Raw genomic sequence first — 13,718 nt, 5'->3', positions numbered from 1 at the left:
CGGGCGCAGATCTCACAGCCCCCGGGGCTGAGACTGCTAAAAGCGGGGGTCGCTTCAAAGGTTGACACAAACGACGATGGATCTTGTTTCTTTAATGAGGCCCTCTTGGGCATATGGAATAGTGGAGATACAATCTTCCTGGAGTACGCTATGCTCAGTCCTTCCCAATCTTGCAGCATGAGCGCCTACAATAACACTTCATCGGGGACTGGTCTGTGGTTAACCGCCCTGGAGGCGCTCGATTCGCACTTGAAAGAGAGCCTGGGTGACATTTTGAAAGTCCAAAAGGGCGATATTGTGTCGGCCATCCTCAAGGAGGCGGAAAGAAAAAAGAAGCTGTGCCTACAGAAGCGTTGGAAAGTTCAATTGCGCGGCAAGACAATAGTCCTTCGAGACCTGTTCGACAAGATCATCGCATGGGTGAACCAGTTCAGCGCTGTCGTCGATGTGGCTGTTCAATTCGACCCAGGCAGCGCTTCACTCCCATGGGCTGGTGTGCGATTTTTGCTGCATGTGGCCGTGAGCGACCGTCATTGCTTCGAGTCTACGGTCCATGGCCTAGAATCTGTCTCGCTTTTGATCGCTCGCTACGCGGCCTTTGAGGCACTCTACCTGCAAAGGGGATCTGCCATTCAAGCGGACCTGCAGCGTGGACTGACTGGTCTATATACACGAATCCTCACTTTTCTGGCCCATGGAATTCAATGTTTCGGTCAGCCGGCAGCAAAACGTATGGTAAAGAGCGTGTTTGGAACGTCTCAGATCGAGGAGATCGATCAAATCGCAAAGCTAGACGAAGAAATCATCAGGTTAAATCCAGCAACAGACGTTTATACAAGTCGACAAGACTCGCGAGATACTCGAGACCCTCCAAAGCCCAATATGTCGCCTAGTCGATGCCTCAATGACGTATGCGAAGACGCTAGAGGAGAAGAAATTTCGCGCTATTATAGACTGGCTGTCCTCTGTTCCTTATACTCATCACCAAAAGCGACATTCCGAGGGTCGACTGTCAAATTCAGGCCAGTGGCTATTTTGCCATCCGCAATATACAGAATGGAAAGGGTCAAGCTCATCGTCCATATTTCTGCTGTATGGAATTCCAGGGTCTGGGAAGACCTGTCTCACATCAGCCGTTGTGGACAATTACCTACGTGAGCACACTTTGAACTCTCTTAGTGCACCGATGGCCTACTTCTACTGCGGAGATAGCCGGTTGGGCCGTTCTTGGGCAGATCCGGACGAAGTGATGCGATCTCTCACTCGACAGTTTGCTATTGTCGATAGAGAAAGGCTCAAGGTGCATGAATCGATTACCCTTGAGTACGCACGCAGAGAGGCGGAGGCCAAATTAGATGGCTTTGAGAAGCCGAGGCTCCGGGCCACCGAGTGTACCGACCTGATTCTGAACATCCTAGGTGCAAATCCAGCCGTAATTATAGTTGACGGAGTCGACGAAGTTGAAGAGCACCGAAGACATGAGTTGCTTAATGAGCTAATTAGAATCCGAGACGAATCTGCAAGCGTGGTGAAAGTATTCCTCTCTAGTCGAGAAAATAGCAATGTGATGGCAGTTCTGCAAGATGCTTCAATGCTTCGCGTGCAGGACACGGATACTCGCCAGGATATGGAAGTCTTTGTTGAGCACTGTGTGTCAACTTCTATCTCGGCCAGGAACCTCCTTGATGGAAACGTTTCGGATGACCTACGACACAAGCTAACCCAGTTTCTGCTGAACCGAGCTGGAGAAATGTGAGTTCTACTAGCAAAATCTTTTGTGAAGTGAGCTAACCTCGTTATAGGTTTCTGTGGGTGCAGCTTCAATTGGAACTGCTATGCAAATTGAGATCAGCAAGTAGCGTTTCGGAGGCTTTAAATGCTGTTCCAAAAAGCTCAGCTAGCATCGATCACCTGTACTCGGACATCCTTGGAAAGCTCGCACAGGCAGATTCTTTGACATATAAAATCGCAGCCAGGGCCTTCTCCTGGTTGCTTTGTATGCGTGAACCCCTTTCATGCACTGCGTTCGTTGCTGCGGTGTCTAGCAGAACTCCCGAGGACCACATAATAAGTTTGTCAGAGCTTCTGTCTATTTGCTCGAACCTGATTACTGTGGATAACCAACTGGACACTTTGCGCTTTGCGCACGTTTCATTCAAGGAGTTCTTGGAGACCAAGCCTGAGTTCGCTAAGCCGAGTGCGAACAGAGTCGCTGCGCTAAGCTGCCTCAATACATGCATTTACGTTTTACCTATCGAGATCGGAACTGTGCTGCTTCCAAGTCAGGATTATCATCAGTACGCCGTTCTCTATTGGGCTCAACATTATACGGCATCAGGCATAGCCGACAGTGAACAAGCGGCTGAAGAGCTGGAAGAGTTTATTCTCAACGACGACGGACTTGCCTTCCAGCTCTGGCTGGAGGCTGCCAATGATGCATCTGCGCTCCTTCTCACTGGTAATTATCTAAAGAAAGAGCTTAACGCCGCGATGAGCAAATCACAATCGGCTTTTTTCACTGCCTGCATTTATGGGTTGAAGTCCATTTTCGACACTTCAGTGCAGAGTCCCACCTTTAACGCTGATATGACCAATTTGCAAGGCCATACCGGACTGTACCTTGCCGCAGCGTATGGTAACCATGATTTGGTGGATGCTCTTCTCGGCTTAGGCGCAGATCCGGGTGTTTCACGAGGAAAGTGGGAAGACCCATTATCTGCTGCATGTGCTAGTGGTCATTCCTTGGTGGCCACCATTCTTCTCAATCAAGAGACGTATTACGATACCATGAAGATCGAGCCTGCTCTTAGAACATGTTTCATGACAGGCCAGGAAGGTCTCTGCAAGCTACTACTCAAGAGCTACTTACAAAGCCCATGTAACGAGTCCGAGGTCGACCGGAAGGACAACAACTGGCTTTTGGAAGCCGCTGCTCAAGCTGGCTTTTCCGGGGTCATGGAGGAATTGGTGAAATTCTCACCTAAGAACTCTACGAACCATCTAAAGAAGAATTCTCCGAAATTTGTGACTGCCGTCATTCGAAAAGGACAGGTTACCTTCATCAGAAAGCTGCTCAAGGAGAGCTCACTGCCCGCTGATATAGTAGCTACCGCCGCCCTTTTTGGAAATATTGAGATCATCAATTTGTGTCTAGACAAGGGCTACGACATTGAGAAAGAAGGACCATTTGGCACTCCCCTCAGGTCTGCAAGCCTGATGGGCCATGAGAACGCTGTGCGCAACCTCTTGTCTCGGGGTGCAGCTGTCAACTTTGTAACACCATTGGGGGATGCACTTCAAGCCGCAGCAATGAAAGGCCACCTGTCCGTCACGAATATCCTGATTCAGTTCCACGCCAATGTCCACAATCAAGGCGGCTTTTTTGGAAATGCCCTGCAAGCTGCTGCCTATCGCGGCCACCTTGACGTGGCTGAGGCTCTTCTGAGTGCTGGCGCATCTATAGACACAAAGGGCCGATACAAAGACGCATTCCATGCCGCAGCTGAAGGTGGTCAAGGTGGAGTTATTGGTTACTTCCTTGAAAGGGGATACACCTTTTTGATTGATAGATTGTTACACGGCACGGCACAGGCATCAAGGGTCCCACGGAGCAGGTTTAAAGATGTCCTGCGCTGTGCATCGCCAAGCTTTCGCGGTTATTCTCAGCGTCCCCGGCAAGTTTTCGCTAATCAACAACGCCCAGAAGCTTTCGTCTCCAGCTTCGAGGATATTCTCGGCTACAGCGGAGATTTACCTGTCTCTCACAATGATATACCAGAGTCAATTTACGAACGTAGAGCACGTCACGGTCGTGGCATGCGTGGCGAAAGAGACTATTATGCATTGGAAGTTGCAGCCTCGGGTGGCCACTTGGAGGTAGTTGAGCGACTTCTTGCCAACAGGGAGAGGCTTGGAATGGGAGCCTCTCATTTAGGACAAGCACTCTTGGCTGCGTGTACACACGGTCACATCAAAATGGTCGATTCCATCACATCTGTGGAGGTTGACTTACGCCATTATGTTCGCGAGACTCTAGAGATCGCATCTAGCCGCGGATACGGGGAGATCATGGAGATTCTCATTCAATACGAAGGGAAATGGAGCCTTCCGAGCAATGGGAGCCCTGAAAGAGCTTCCAAGTGTGATAGCTCCCAAAAGGATCACAGACTCCAGTTTGATGGCTCTATTGAATTTCCCCACACACTTCCGCTGGCGCTGGCTGGCTGCCGAGGTGGTCAACTACCTAGTGTCAAGCGAGGGCTTCGCTTGGCAACCCAGTTTGAGATCCAGAATATCCGCGAGCTTTGTCTGGCGGAGGCAGCTCGATTTGGCGAATCCGATATTGTTGACTCTTTGCTTGAGAGCGATGTTCCATTTTCGTCCGAGTCTTTGGTAAAAGCAATGCATACTGCTGCAGAAAATGGTTCTAAGTCATCGCTGGCACTTCTCGTCGGCAGAAATGGCGATAAGGAAGATCTCGGGGATTGCTATGCTGCGTGCCTGGAGATGGCGGTGTTGAATGGTCATGTTGAGGTTGTGGAGTACTTATTGACTGAGAGCGCAAGACCATGGTCTCCTGAGATACTCCAGAAGGAATTTGTCAATGCTTCCCGCGAAGGATCCCTTTCAATCATGATATCACTAGCAGAGAGGATCCAGAAACATGAAGCATACCCACTGCTTCTCACTCAGGCATTGAATGCTGTCTGCGCAGCTGGCCAAAAGGAAGGTGCTCAGTGGCTGATAAATGCTGGGGCTGACATTGATGTGATGGTTAATGAGAAACCTGAGCTCTTGGCCAAGTCCCAGAAGAAGCAGCTTAGATCCTCTCGTAAGAGGTATCGGTATCATTCCCATGAGAAGTGGCCAAGGACGGCGTTACAGGCGTGTCTTCAGTCTATCCCAGATTCAGACGACACGCAGATACGCTCACTAGAATTCGTCATCAACCTGTTGCTGGAGCATGGCGCTGATGTCAACCAAACACTAGATGGCAAAATGACTGCTCTGCATGTTGCGGTACAGAATTTCTCGGTGGAGACGGTTCGGACAATGATCGCCAAAGGCGCAGACCTGAATATCGATGTCCCAGGAAAGGGCACCCCGTTACAACTGACCGCAGAGAGAGAATTGAATGCGCTACCCATTGTGCACGCATTGCTCGAGTTTGGGGCTATCATTGGGTCATTCGACGACGCGCAGCAGCAATGGAAGTCTGTACTGGACGCATCACTGAACTTCTTTGGACCTGATCCGCGGTCACCTTTTTATTCCGGGCGTCCCAATACCGGTTGCTTCACTGAGTCAGAGTCGGTGCAAGACGTTTTGTCGACTGGCCCAGGGGCAGTGATCATGCATGTTTTACTGTCTCGACCGGAAATCCGCACTTTGGGCAAACGATTCAGTCTGTTGCTACAAATGCTTGCAACAAGTGGGGAGATCGATTCCATCGAGCTTCTTCTTGATAGAGGGACTGATGTCAATTCATGCGGACATTATTACGGCTGTGCCCTGCAAGCGGCGGCCCGGTTTGGACACCTTGAATGCGTGCAGTTTCTCCTTGACGCAAATGCAGAAGTCAACACGATAATGGTGCTCATGGAACTCCCCTCCAAGCAGCAATTATTGGAGGACATCAAGAAATTGTCACAGAATTGATTGCTCATGGAGCCGATCCCAACTTATATTCTAAGGACTCCAAGGAAACTACGGCAAAGACACCTCCACTTCAACTCTCAGTCCAATGTAACAACAGGTTGCTTCTGAAACAACTTCTCAATGCTGGCGCCAAGCCCGAGAATGGAACCGCCATTCTGCACTTGGCTGTGGAAGCAAAGGATCTTGAGACCACCAAGCTACTCTTGCTAGCTGGGGCTAATATAGACTCCGGAGTCTCAGACCATTCACCTGCCTTGATTACAGCATGCTCTAATGGAGACATGGAAATGGTGCAGGCTCTTCTAACGAGAGGGGCAAATGTGAATATACGGGGAACCAAACGCCAGTATTCGAGTGATGATGTCGCCAGCGGTTTACATGCAGCCTGTTACCAGGGCTACATTGACATTGCTCAAGTTCTGTTGAATCATGGGGCTGATGTGAACATAAGGGCTGAAGATGGTAAAACTCCACTTGGGCTCGCTGCTTCGAAGGGCATCATGAACGCAATTGAGTTGTTGCTTCGATCAGGTGCGATCCTCTACAATCGGCTCACTGATATCAACGTGCTCCGAGATGCGGCGAAGGGAAGAGCTCCCCGAAGAGCGATAAATCCTCTCGTGCAAGCTCTTTCGAACGCCCCTGAATTGGGCTCAGCGTGCGAGGAAGCCATCGAATTTGCTGCTCGGCGGGGAGATAAGAAGCTATTTCTTTTTCTTCTTGATCATGTTCCAAAGACCTCTCGTACGCTCAACTTAGCTTGCCGTTTGGGATGCACTGATGCGGTCAGGGAGATCCTGTCTTATGGGATTAAGGTTGACAGCGAAATGGAGAATGATGAGGGAGCACTCCATACAGCATTGTATCATCTGCGAGTGGACCTGGCCTTGTTCCTCATTGGAGAAGGTGCCGATGTGCGGCATGTGAGCACCAAATTTGGGGCACCAGTTAGTGCCGTCTTTGAAGGGCTCTTGGCTTCCAAATCCATGCCAGAGGAGCCGTTCCTAACGTTCCTCTTTCCGTGGCAATGGAATGATGAGAGTCTATCTGATCTTCTTCCACAGAATGTATTGGAGGGCTTTGGAGAGCCGATCTCTGATAACGAGTCAGAGTCGGAAGAGGAAGAGAGGTCGCACAGAGAAGTTTTCAGTTTCAGTCGGATCACATTGGCTAGAAACCGAAGGCATGCATCCTCCAGAACCTTGGTTGATATCCTCTTGCAAGCGGGTGCCGAGGTCAATCCTCCAGCCACCGCAATCGGTACACCGCTCGAAATCGCCTCCTACATTGGAGATATGTGGATGATCGACGTTTTAGTGAAGCACGGCGCCAACTTAAACTTCGTTGGGGGGGAACTCGGATCACCCTTGATTGCGTCCATGAAAGGCGGGCAGGAAAAGGTCTTTCTGAATCTCCTAGACCGGGGTATCGACGTGAACATACCCTCAAGCAGATTTGGAACAGCCTTGCTTTACGCTTGTCAGTACGGAGACCTCAAGAAAATCCAGGTCCTTCTTGAGCATGGTGCCGATCCCAATGCCAATGGCTGTGAGGGACAAAGTGCAATAGGAACAATTCTTTCGAGCAATACCCTCCGTGATGAGAACCGACGACAAGCTGTGGATGTTATTCTGAAGTATAGCAAATGTCTGAAAATCAACAGTCTCGCGGATGTGGCTTTAGCATTGAAATTGCTATCGTACTCGAACAAAGGAATTTTGGAGACGCTTTACCGGTACGACAAGGGTCTTCCTGTCACCCAAGACGTGATAGCCGGAGTTGTTGCATCTACGGGCGGGTCCAATTCAACAGGAGGCCTGGAAATGCTTCTTGGGCGCGCCAAGGACGTTGAAATTACTGCCGAAATTCTTAAGTCTGTTCCAAATCCCAGGATTCTCGAGATCTTGCTCCAACATGAACTTCGCTGCGAGATTACACCGGACATATTCGAGACACTAGCCAGACACCGTCTTTTGGGGCGAGATATGGTCAAAGTCCTGCTCGATCAAGAACCCAAAGCTTTGCCCACGTCGAATGTAGTTGTCTCGGTCCTGAAGTCCTTTGGTGAGGATTCCACAGATGTCATGAACACTCTGCAGTCAGTCCTTGATCGCAATCCAAGTATTTCGGTATCCGAAGCTATGGTCACTGCTTGCATGAATGCAGATTACCTTCGAATTCTGCTATCTCACGACTCTCAGTTCCGAATCTCCTCTGAGTTCCTGGAAACTTTGACTTCAGATGGACGGGTTGATGCTGATAGTTTGAAGTTGATGTTGGAACATGATGAAAAGCTGCGGGTTAGCCAAGCGAGTTTGAATGCTTGTTTGGAGGACGAATTGGCAGACTGTGTAGAGCTGATTCTGGGAAACAATCCGGATCTCATCATACCCAGGAGCTTGCGTTGGATTTAACACAAGAAGCTGAAGTTCGCGTCTGAGATTCACCGGGCCATGAAGCGTTTTCAACCGGGGAACTAGATCAAGAGGTTTTTTTGAGCTTGGAGAAAACAGATCCATACAGACTCGAGTATTTCAATGTTCTGGATAAGGGATACATTAGTGAATCTGATTTCGACCCACCCTGTACGTGCTGGGCAAGAGACTACGGACGGAACTGCGTCTCTTTGCCTCGTAAACCGGTAGTTTAGCACAGGTCGAATATAAAGACCTCCAGCGACTAGCTTCATGTTCATTGAAAAGAGCTTTCGGGTTACGTCTATCTGAAGTGTAACTAGGCAATGGGAAGAAGTCAACATCCTAGCCCAGAAGGGCCCAGGATATATATTTGCCAGACTATCATGTCTTTCCGGACCAAGAGAGATTAGGAGAAACGTGTATTTCGGTGACTCAATTGCTACTGAACAGTCTCTTGGAATATTCACTAAGGAAAAAACCCGGTGATTTATCTTTTGAGGGCGTAATATGCCCCTGTTAGGCTTGTTGCGGGTGCATATACTTCCCATTCCCGTCAAAGTCCGGGTTCGCCGGCCCTTCACCTTCTTCACATACCCAAAATCCCTACATTCAACCTGCACTTCAGTCTTGGGATCAAACATCCTACCAATATCTTTTATCTAGCCATGCCGTCTGTGAAAGAAGGCCGAGTCACCAAATTAAAAGCCAAAGGACCGCGAACAACCACCCGACGCGTCTCCAACAAAAGTGAGTAAATGCCACTTGCAAGCGTAGTACAGGCAGCGTCAAAGCTTTTGTTTTATTGATTCACCTTATTGAATTAAATTAATGACGCGTGCTAATTATCATTAGTCCCACTGGTCGAACAGACCAACGCATTATCCATTGGCGACTTCATCGCTCAATACGTGACTCCCACGCAAGCAGGAGATCCAGCTAAGAATGATGCGATTGATCAACCACATCCATCGCAAGATGAGCAACAGCAGGATACGACCCCCACACCACGTGTGGACGTCTACTCCGCGGCAACAATCTCCACAGCTGATTTAGAAGCATGTCTGGATCTAGTCGAGCAAACCTCAAGCGAGGCATACATCGCATCCAGTGCAGGCTGGTCGCGCACCAAAAAGCGGAAAGAGATGAAATTGCCCGATATGAAGTATTTGATTCTGCGCGACACGCCGAATGATAGTGATTCCCGCGGGCAAGTTCCGGGAGAGAAGCAGATCGATGTCGCGGACAGCAATGTTCCATCTTCACTGAAGGAAAGCGACAGGCCTGTTTCATCGTCTGGTACTGGTTCTCCGAATGTGCTTGGCTTTTTGTCATTTATGGTTACCTACGAGGATGGGAAGGAGGTTGTGTACTGCTACGAGATTCATTTGTCGCCGACGGCGCGGGGACGGGGCGTTGGGAAGTTGCTTATGGGTCGGATGGAGGGAATCGGTCGTGCTGTTGGCTTGGAGAAGTCTATGCTGACGGTTTTCAAGTCGAATGAGCCTGCTCGGCGATTCTATGAGCGGCTTGGGTATGAGGTTGACGAGTACTCGCCCCGACCGCGCAAGTTGCGCAATGGGACTATTAAGGATGTGGACTATTTGATCTTGTCGAAGAAGTTGAAATTATAATAGCTGGATATCTCTTTGTTAAGGGTTGAATGCTAATAGTTGATATGAGAATAGTGATGTGCAAAATTTAATATACATTACACCTGTCGCACCTCTGTGCCCACCCGTTCCGGGTGTTCTTGTTCCCACTCGTCCCTGAGAGCGGCGAAGACGGTGTCAGCCAGCAGGATGGAGAGACCCAAGCTCCAGACCAGGGTAATGGCATAGAAGAAATTGGCATTTCCAGATCCTGCGTAGATCCAAAGGTGGTAGAAAGCCGGGCCGAGAAGGCTGGAGTACAAGATTGCCGAGCCTGCGAAGAAGGTATAACGCATCACTGTGTCAAGTTAGTCAAAGTAATTCTGAGATTTGCTCAGGAGAATACTCACATGGGAAAAGGTGGCGATATAATGGCAGCAACGCGAAGAATAGCGACGCATCCGAGATGCTGGGATATGGCTTGAAGATGGCGAAGACACCCAAGAGTGCAGTAATGACGAATAAAGGTTGTCTGCGGAAGCGAGTTGTGAGACCTCCCACGTAGCTGGCCAAGTGAAGCCAGAAAACGCCGAGGAAGAACTCTCGAAATGAGTCGAACATCTCAATGAAGAAGTACCACCACAGACCCACATTGGGGGTCAAGTCCGGGACCAAAAGATGGAAACCATACGTTGCTGAGATGAACTCCCAGAAGTTACCGGTGATCAGACATGAGAGACCAAGCAGGCCTGCCACACTGGCCAGCAGTAGGGCAGCGTGTTGAGCAATGAAAGATCCAACATTGGGTGGGGTTGGCCCCTCCGAGCGTCGGTCATAACATAGCAGGACCAGCGGGATAAAGAGCAGCGCCGGATATAGGGACAGGTATGAGGCAAATCCCAGGGCTAGCATCGCGTTGATGCTATTTCCACCGACTGCATTGGAGACGGCAAAGAGGATTCCCGATGTTGTAAATACGCTGGTTGACCGCGCTAAACATGTCGCAATAGTGAGAGGATTGAACAAGAACCTATCCCATGGTAAGTATGTAAATATATATAATTGGTCAAGCCAGACGATTTGTACCATGCTGCAACGGATACCCCATCCCATCGGACATGTTTTCGGACCGCCGAGTGTAGCCTCGATTTTACCGATTGGCCCGACGCAGATATTGTTACCAATGCATACGCGTTCAAGAGGTCGACAAGGAAGTAGAAAATTGCTGTTGGCAAGGGCCAGCTCTTCGCATCGGGGAGTAGAGCGAACAGAGGTAAGAGGAGCGGTGCCTAGATCATTGGATCGAATGGTCAATTCAAGGAACGAATTCGGAGGGGTCTAGATCCACGAACCTGGTGGAAGACGCCACCATCATAAGGCGACACATTTCTTGTGTATAAAAACAGGCCTTCTTGCACTACACATAATTAGCTTACAGAATGCGGAGTCGGTAGTCGGAGACACGTACGGCGTTTGAAGCTATTGACAGGTGTTGAGACTTCGACTCTTCCCGTTAGCAAATCAGGTAATGAAGGGAAAAGACATGTAAGAAGCAGACGCAGCACAAAAGCCGCGCCAAACACAGCAATCTTCCGTCGGTCTACAGCCATGACGGGGTGAGGGTTTCGTTGTTGATTCCAGCTGGTCCCCATGTTGTATGGAACAGCGCTCTCCGCCTTCGGGGCACGGACCACTTTGTTGTAAGAAAAAAAAGTTATCGAGAAATTTTTCCTCTTCTTATCAGCAGCCCGTTTAATCTTCTGACAACCACTTCTCATCATGGGTAAAATTAAGAAGAAGGGTATGTGGAAATGAACCGGAGATTTCAATTGACTTTACTGACACTCCTTTCAGGTACCTCTGGCGCAGCCAAGAACTACATTACCAGAACTCAGGCCGTGCGCAAACTTCAGATCTCTTTGCCGGATTTCCGCCGACTATGCATCTTCAAGGGTAATTGCCTTTTTGATGGGTATTTCATCTGAATCGCAAGACTAACATGATCTCCGATATCAGGTATCTACCCTCGCGAGCCCCGTAATAAGAAGAAGGCCTCCAAGACGTCTACGCCCAACACCACCTTCTATTACACCAAGGACATCCAGTATCTGCTACACGAGCCTCTGCTTAACAAGTTCCGTGACCAGAAGTCACTTGCAAAGAAGATCGCCCGCTCTCTCGGCCGTGGAGAAGTCAGCGATGCCTCCCGCTTAGAAAAGAATAACGCCCCGAGACTCACCTTGGACCATGTCATTAAAGAGCGCTACCCGACCTTTATCGATGCCCTTCGTGATCTTGACGACGCTTTGTCTCTTCTCTTCCTTTTCGCTACCCTTCCCTCCACCGACCATGTTCCTTCTAAGACCGTTGCGCTCTGCCAGCGCCTCTGCCACGAGTTCCAGCACTACCTGATCATGACAAATTCTCTGCGCAGATCCTTCCTTTCCATTAAGGGTATCTACTACCAGGCAACCATCCAGGGCCAAGACATTATGTGGCTTGTGCCATACCGTTTCGTCCAGCGTGTCAATGGCGACGTCGATTACCGTATCATGGCTACCTTTGTCGAGTTTTACACCACCCTGCTGGGCTTCGTCAACTTCCGCCTGTACTCATCAATTGGATTGAGATACCCCCCCTAAGTTCGATACCCGCAGCGACGAGAACGGTGCCGAGTTGGCAGCTTTCACTCTTGAGGGCCGGTCAGTCGGTGACGTGCCCAAGGCTCTTGAGGCTAGCAAAGCTCAGAGCAACGGCAACTCTAACAAGGAAGTTTCCAAGGAACTTCAAGCCAAGGTTGACAAGGTGATCAAGAAGGCCGGTTTGGATCAGGGTACGGACGAGGAGATGGTCGAGACTACCGACGAGCCAACCGATGCTATCGACCACTTCGAGCCCGCCGCTCCTGAAGCCGACACTCTGCCCCAGCCCGCGATGAGCGGCAACGAGGCCGGTGCCCTCTTCGCACCCTTCGTGTTCTACATCTCCCGTGAAGCCCCCAAGGCTCCCCTTGAGTTCATTCTGCGTTCATTCGGCTGCAAGCGCGTTGGATGGGCTTCCGTGCTGGGCGATGGAGCCTTCACTCACGACGAGTCCGACCCCCGCATCACTCACCAGATTGTCGACCGGCCCCAACTTCCCCAAGAGTCTCTTCCCGCCATTCCCGCTGCCGATGAGAAGGCCGTTCAGAAGGTTCAGCCTGGAGCCCGCATCCCTGGCCGTACCTACGTCCAGCCCCAGTGGGTCTGGGACTGCATCAACGAGGGCAAGCTCCTCCGAGCTGATCTCTACGCACCCGGTGCCACTCTCCCACCCCACTTGAGCCCTTGGGTCAAGGCTACTCGCGGCGCTTACGACCCGCGCGCCAGCCTTGCCGACCAGGAGGATGAGGATGAAGCCGAGATTGCCGCTGAGGCCTCTGATAGCGATGAGGAGATGGAGGACGAGCCCGCGGCTGATGACAAGCCTGCTACTGCCGAGGAGTCTGAGGAAGAGTCTGTCGACGGAGGCATGGATGTCGCCGGCACCGACGACGACGAGAGCGAAGAGGAGTCTGAGGAAGACGAGGACTTCGGTGGCTTTGATGAGGAAGCTGCATCCGAGTCCGAAGATGACGATGAGGCTGCCCGTACTCAGCACCAGAAGGAGCTCGAGGCCGAAGCCGCTGGTCTGCCTTTCACCGCTAGCGCTGCTGCTGACGAAGCCGCCAAGAAGAAGTCCTCCAAGTCCAAGAAGGTGGCTGCCAAGAAGCGTAGCGAGGATGAGGAGCTTGAGAGACAGAAGATGATGATGAGCCGGAAGAAGCGCAAGCTGCTTGAGAAGATGATGTACTCCAACAAGAAGACCGCTGACGAGTCCGCCAAGCTTCGCTCCAAGAGACGCAAGCTTGAGAAGGGCGAGAAGGGTGAGAAGAACTAAAGCTCGGGTCATTTGTGCATGTTAGATAGTGCTTTTGCCGGGCGTTGCGGTTTGGATATGTCCCATGTATAGGCACCTCAAAAATTTGTCAAGTTTTAATGCTATTTATGGGATTAACACCCCAGTTATATGTATA

General features: G+C 50.4%; 4 protein-coding genes across 4 annotated transcripts; 3 read left to right on the top strand and 1 right to left on the bottom strand.

Moving 5' to 3' along the window:
- Positions 1 to 177: 177 nt before the first annotated feature.
- On the top strand, positions 178 to 8,072 carry N7519_011000 (uncharacterized protein; the record flags this gene model as incomplete). Its single annotated transcript, XM_057297773.1, has 4 exons — positions 178 to 809; positions 877 to 1,752; positions 1,803 to 5,645; positions 5,756 to 8,072. The coding sequence occupies 4 exons, from the start codon at positions 178 to 180 to the stop codon at positions 8,070 to 8,072; spliced, it is 7,668 nt and encodes a 2,555-aa protein (XP_057145655.1).
- A 668-nt stretch (positions 8,073 to 8,740) lies between these two features.
- N7519_010999 (N-terminal L-serine N(alpha)-acetyltransferase NAT4) lies at positions 8,741 to 9,706 on the top strand (the record flags this gene model as incomplete). The annotated part of the gene is made up of 2 exons (XM_057297772.1): positions 8,741 to 8,822; positions 8,928 to 9,706. The coding sequence occupies 2 exons, from the start codon at positions 8,741 to 8,743 to the stop codon at positions 9,704 to 9,706; spliced, it is 861 nt and encodes a 286-aa protein (XP_057145654.1).
- A 77-nt stretch (positions 9,707 to 9,783) lies between these two features.
- Positions 9,784 to 11,316, bottom strand: N7519_010998 (GPI-anchored transamidase subunit GAB1; the record flags this gene model as incomplete). Its single annotated transcript, XM_057297771.1, has 5 exons — positions 9,784 to 10,022; positions 10,075 to 10,694; positions 10,751 to 10,953; positions 11,017 to 11,081; positions 11,133 to 11,316. 5 exons carry the CDS (start codon positions 11,314 to 11,316, stop codon positions 9,784 to 9,786), a joined length of 1,311 nt encoding a protein of 436 aa, XP_057145653.1.
- Positions 11,317 to 11,443: 127 nt separating this feature from the next.
- Positions 11,444 to 13,582, top strand: nop7 (mRNA-binding ribosome synthesis protein NOP7; the record flags this gene model as incomplete). The annotated part of the gene is made up of 4 exons (XM_057297770.1): positions 11,444 to 11,465; positions 11,519 to 11,617; positions 11,681 to 12,272; positions 12,322 to 13,582. 4 exons carry the CDS (start codon positions 11,444 to 11,446, stop codon positions 13,580 to 13,582), a joined length of 1,974 nt encoding a protein of 657 aa, XP_057145652.1.
- Between the last annotated feature and the right edge of the window lie 136 nt (positions 13,583 to 13,718).

This window comes from Penicillium mononematosum, assembly GCF_028829835.1.
Source record: "Penicillium mononematosum strain IBT 11891 chromosome Unknown utg000005l:1.0-9366267.0:1.0-9372171.0, whole genome shotgun sequence".
NCBI lineage: Eukaryota > Fungi > Ascomycota > Eurotiomycetes > Eurotiales > Aspergillaceae > Penicillium > Penicillium mononematosum.
The sequence above is the reverse complement of the archived record's forward strand: the minus strand, read 5'-3'. Positions and strand labels throughout refer to the sequence as shown.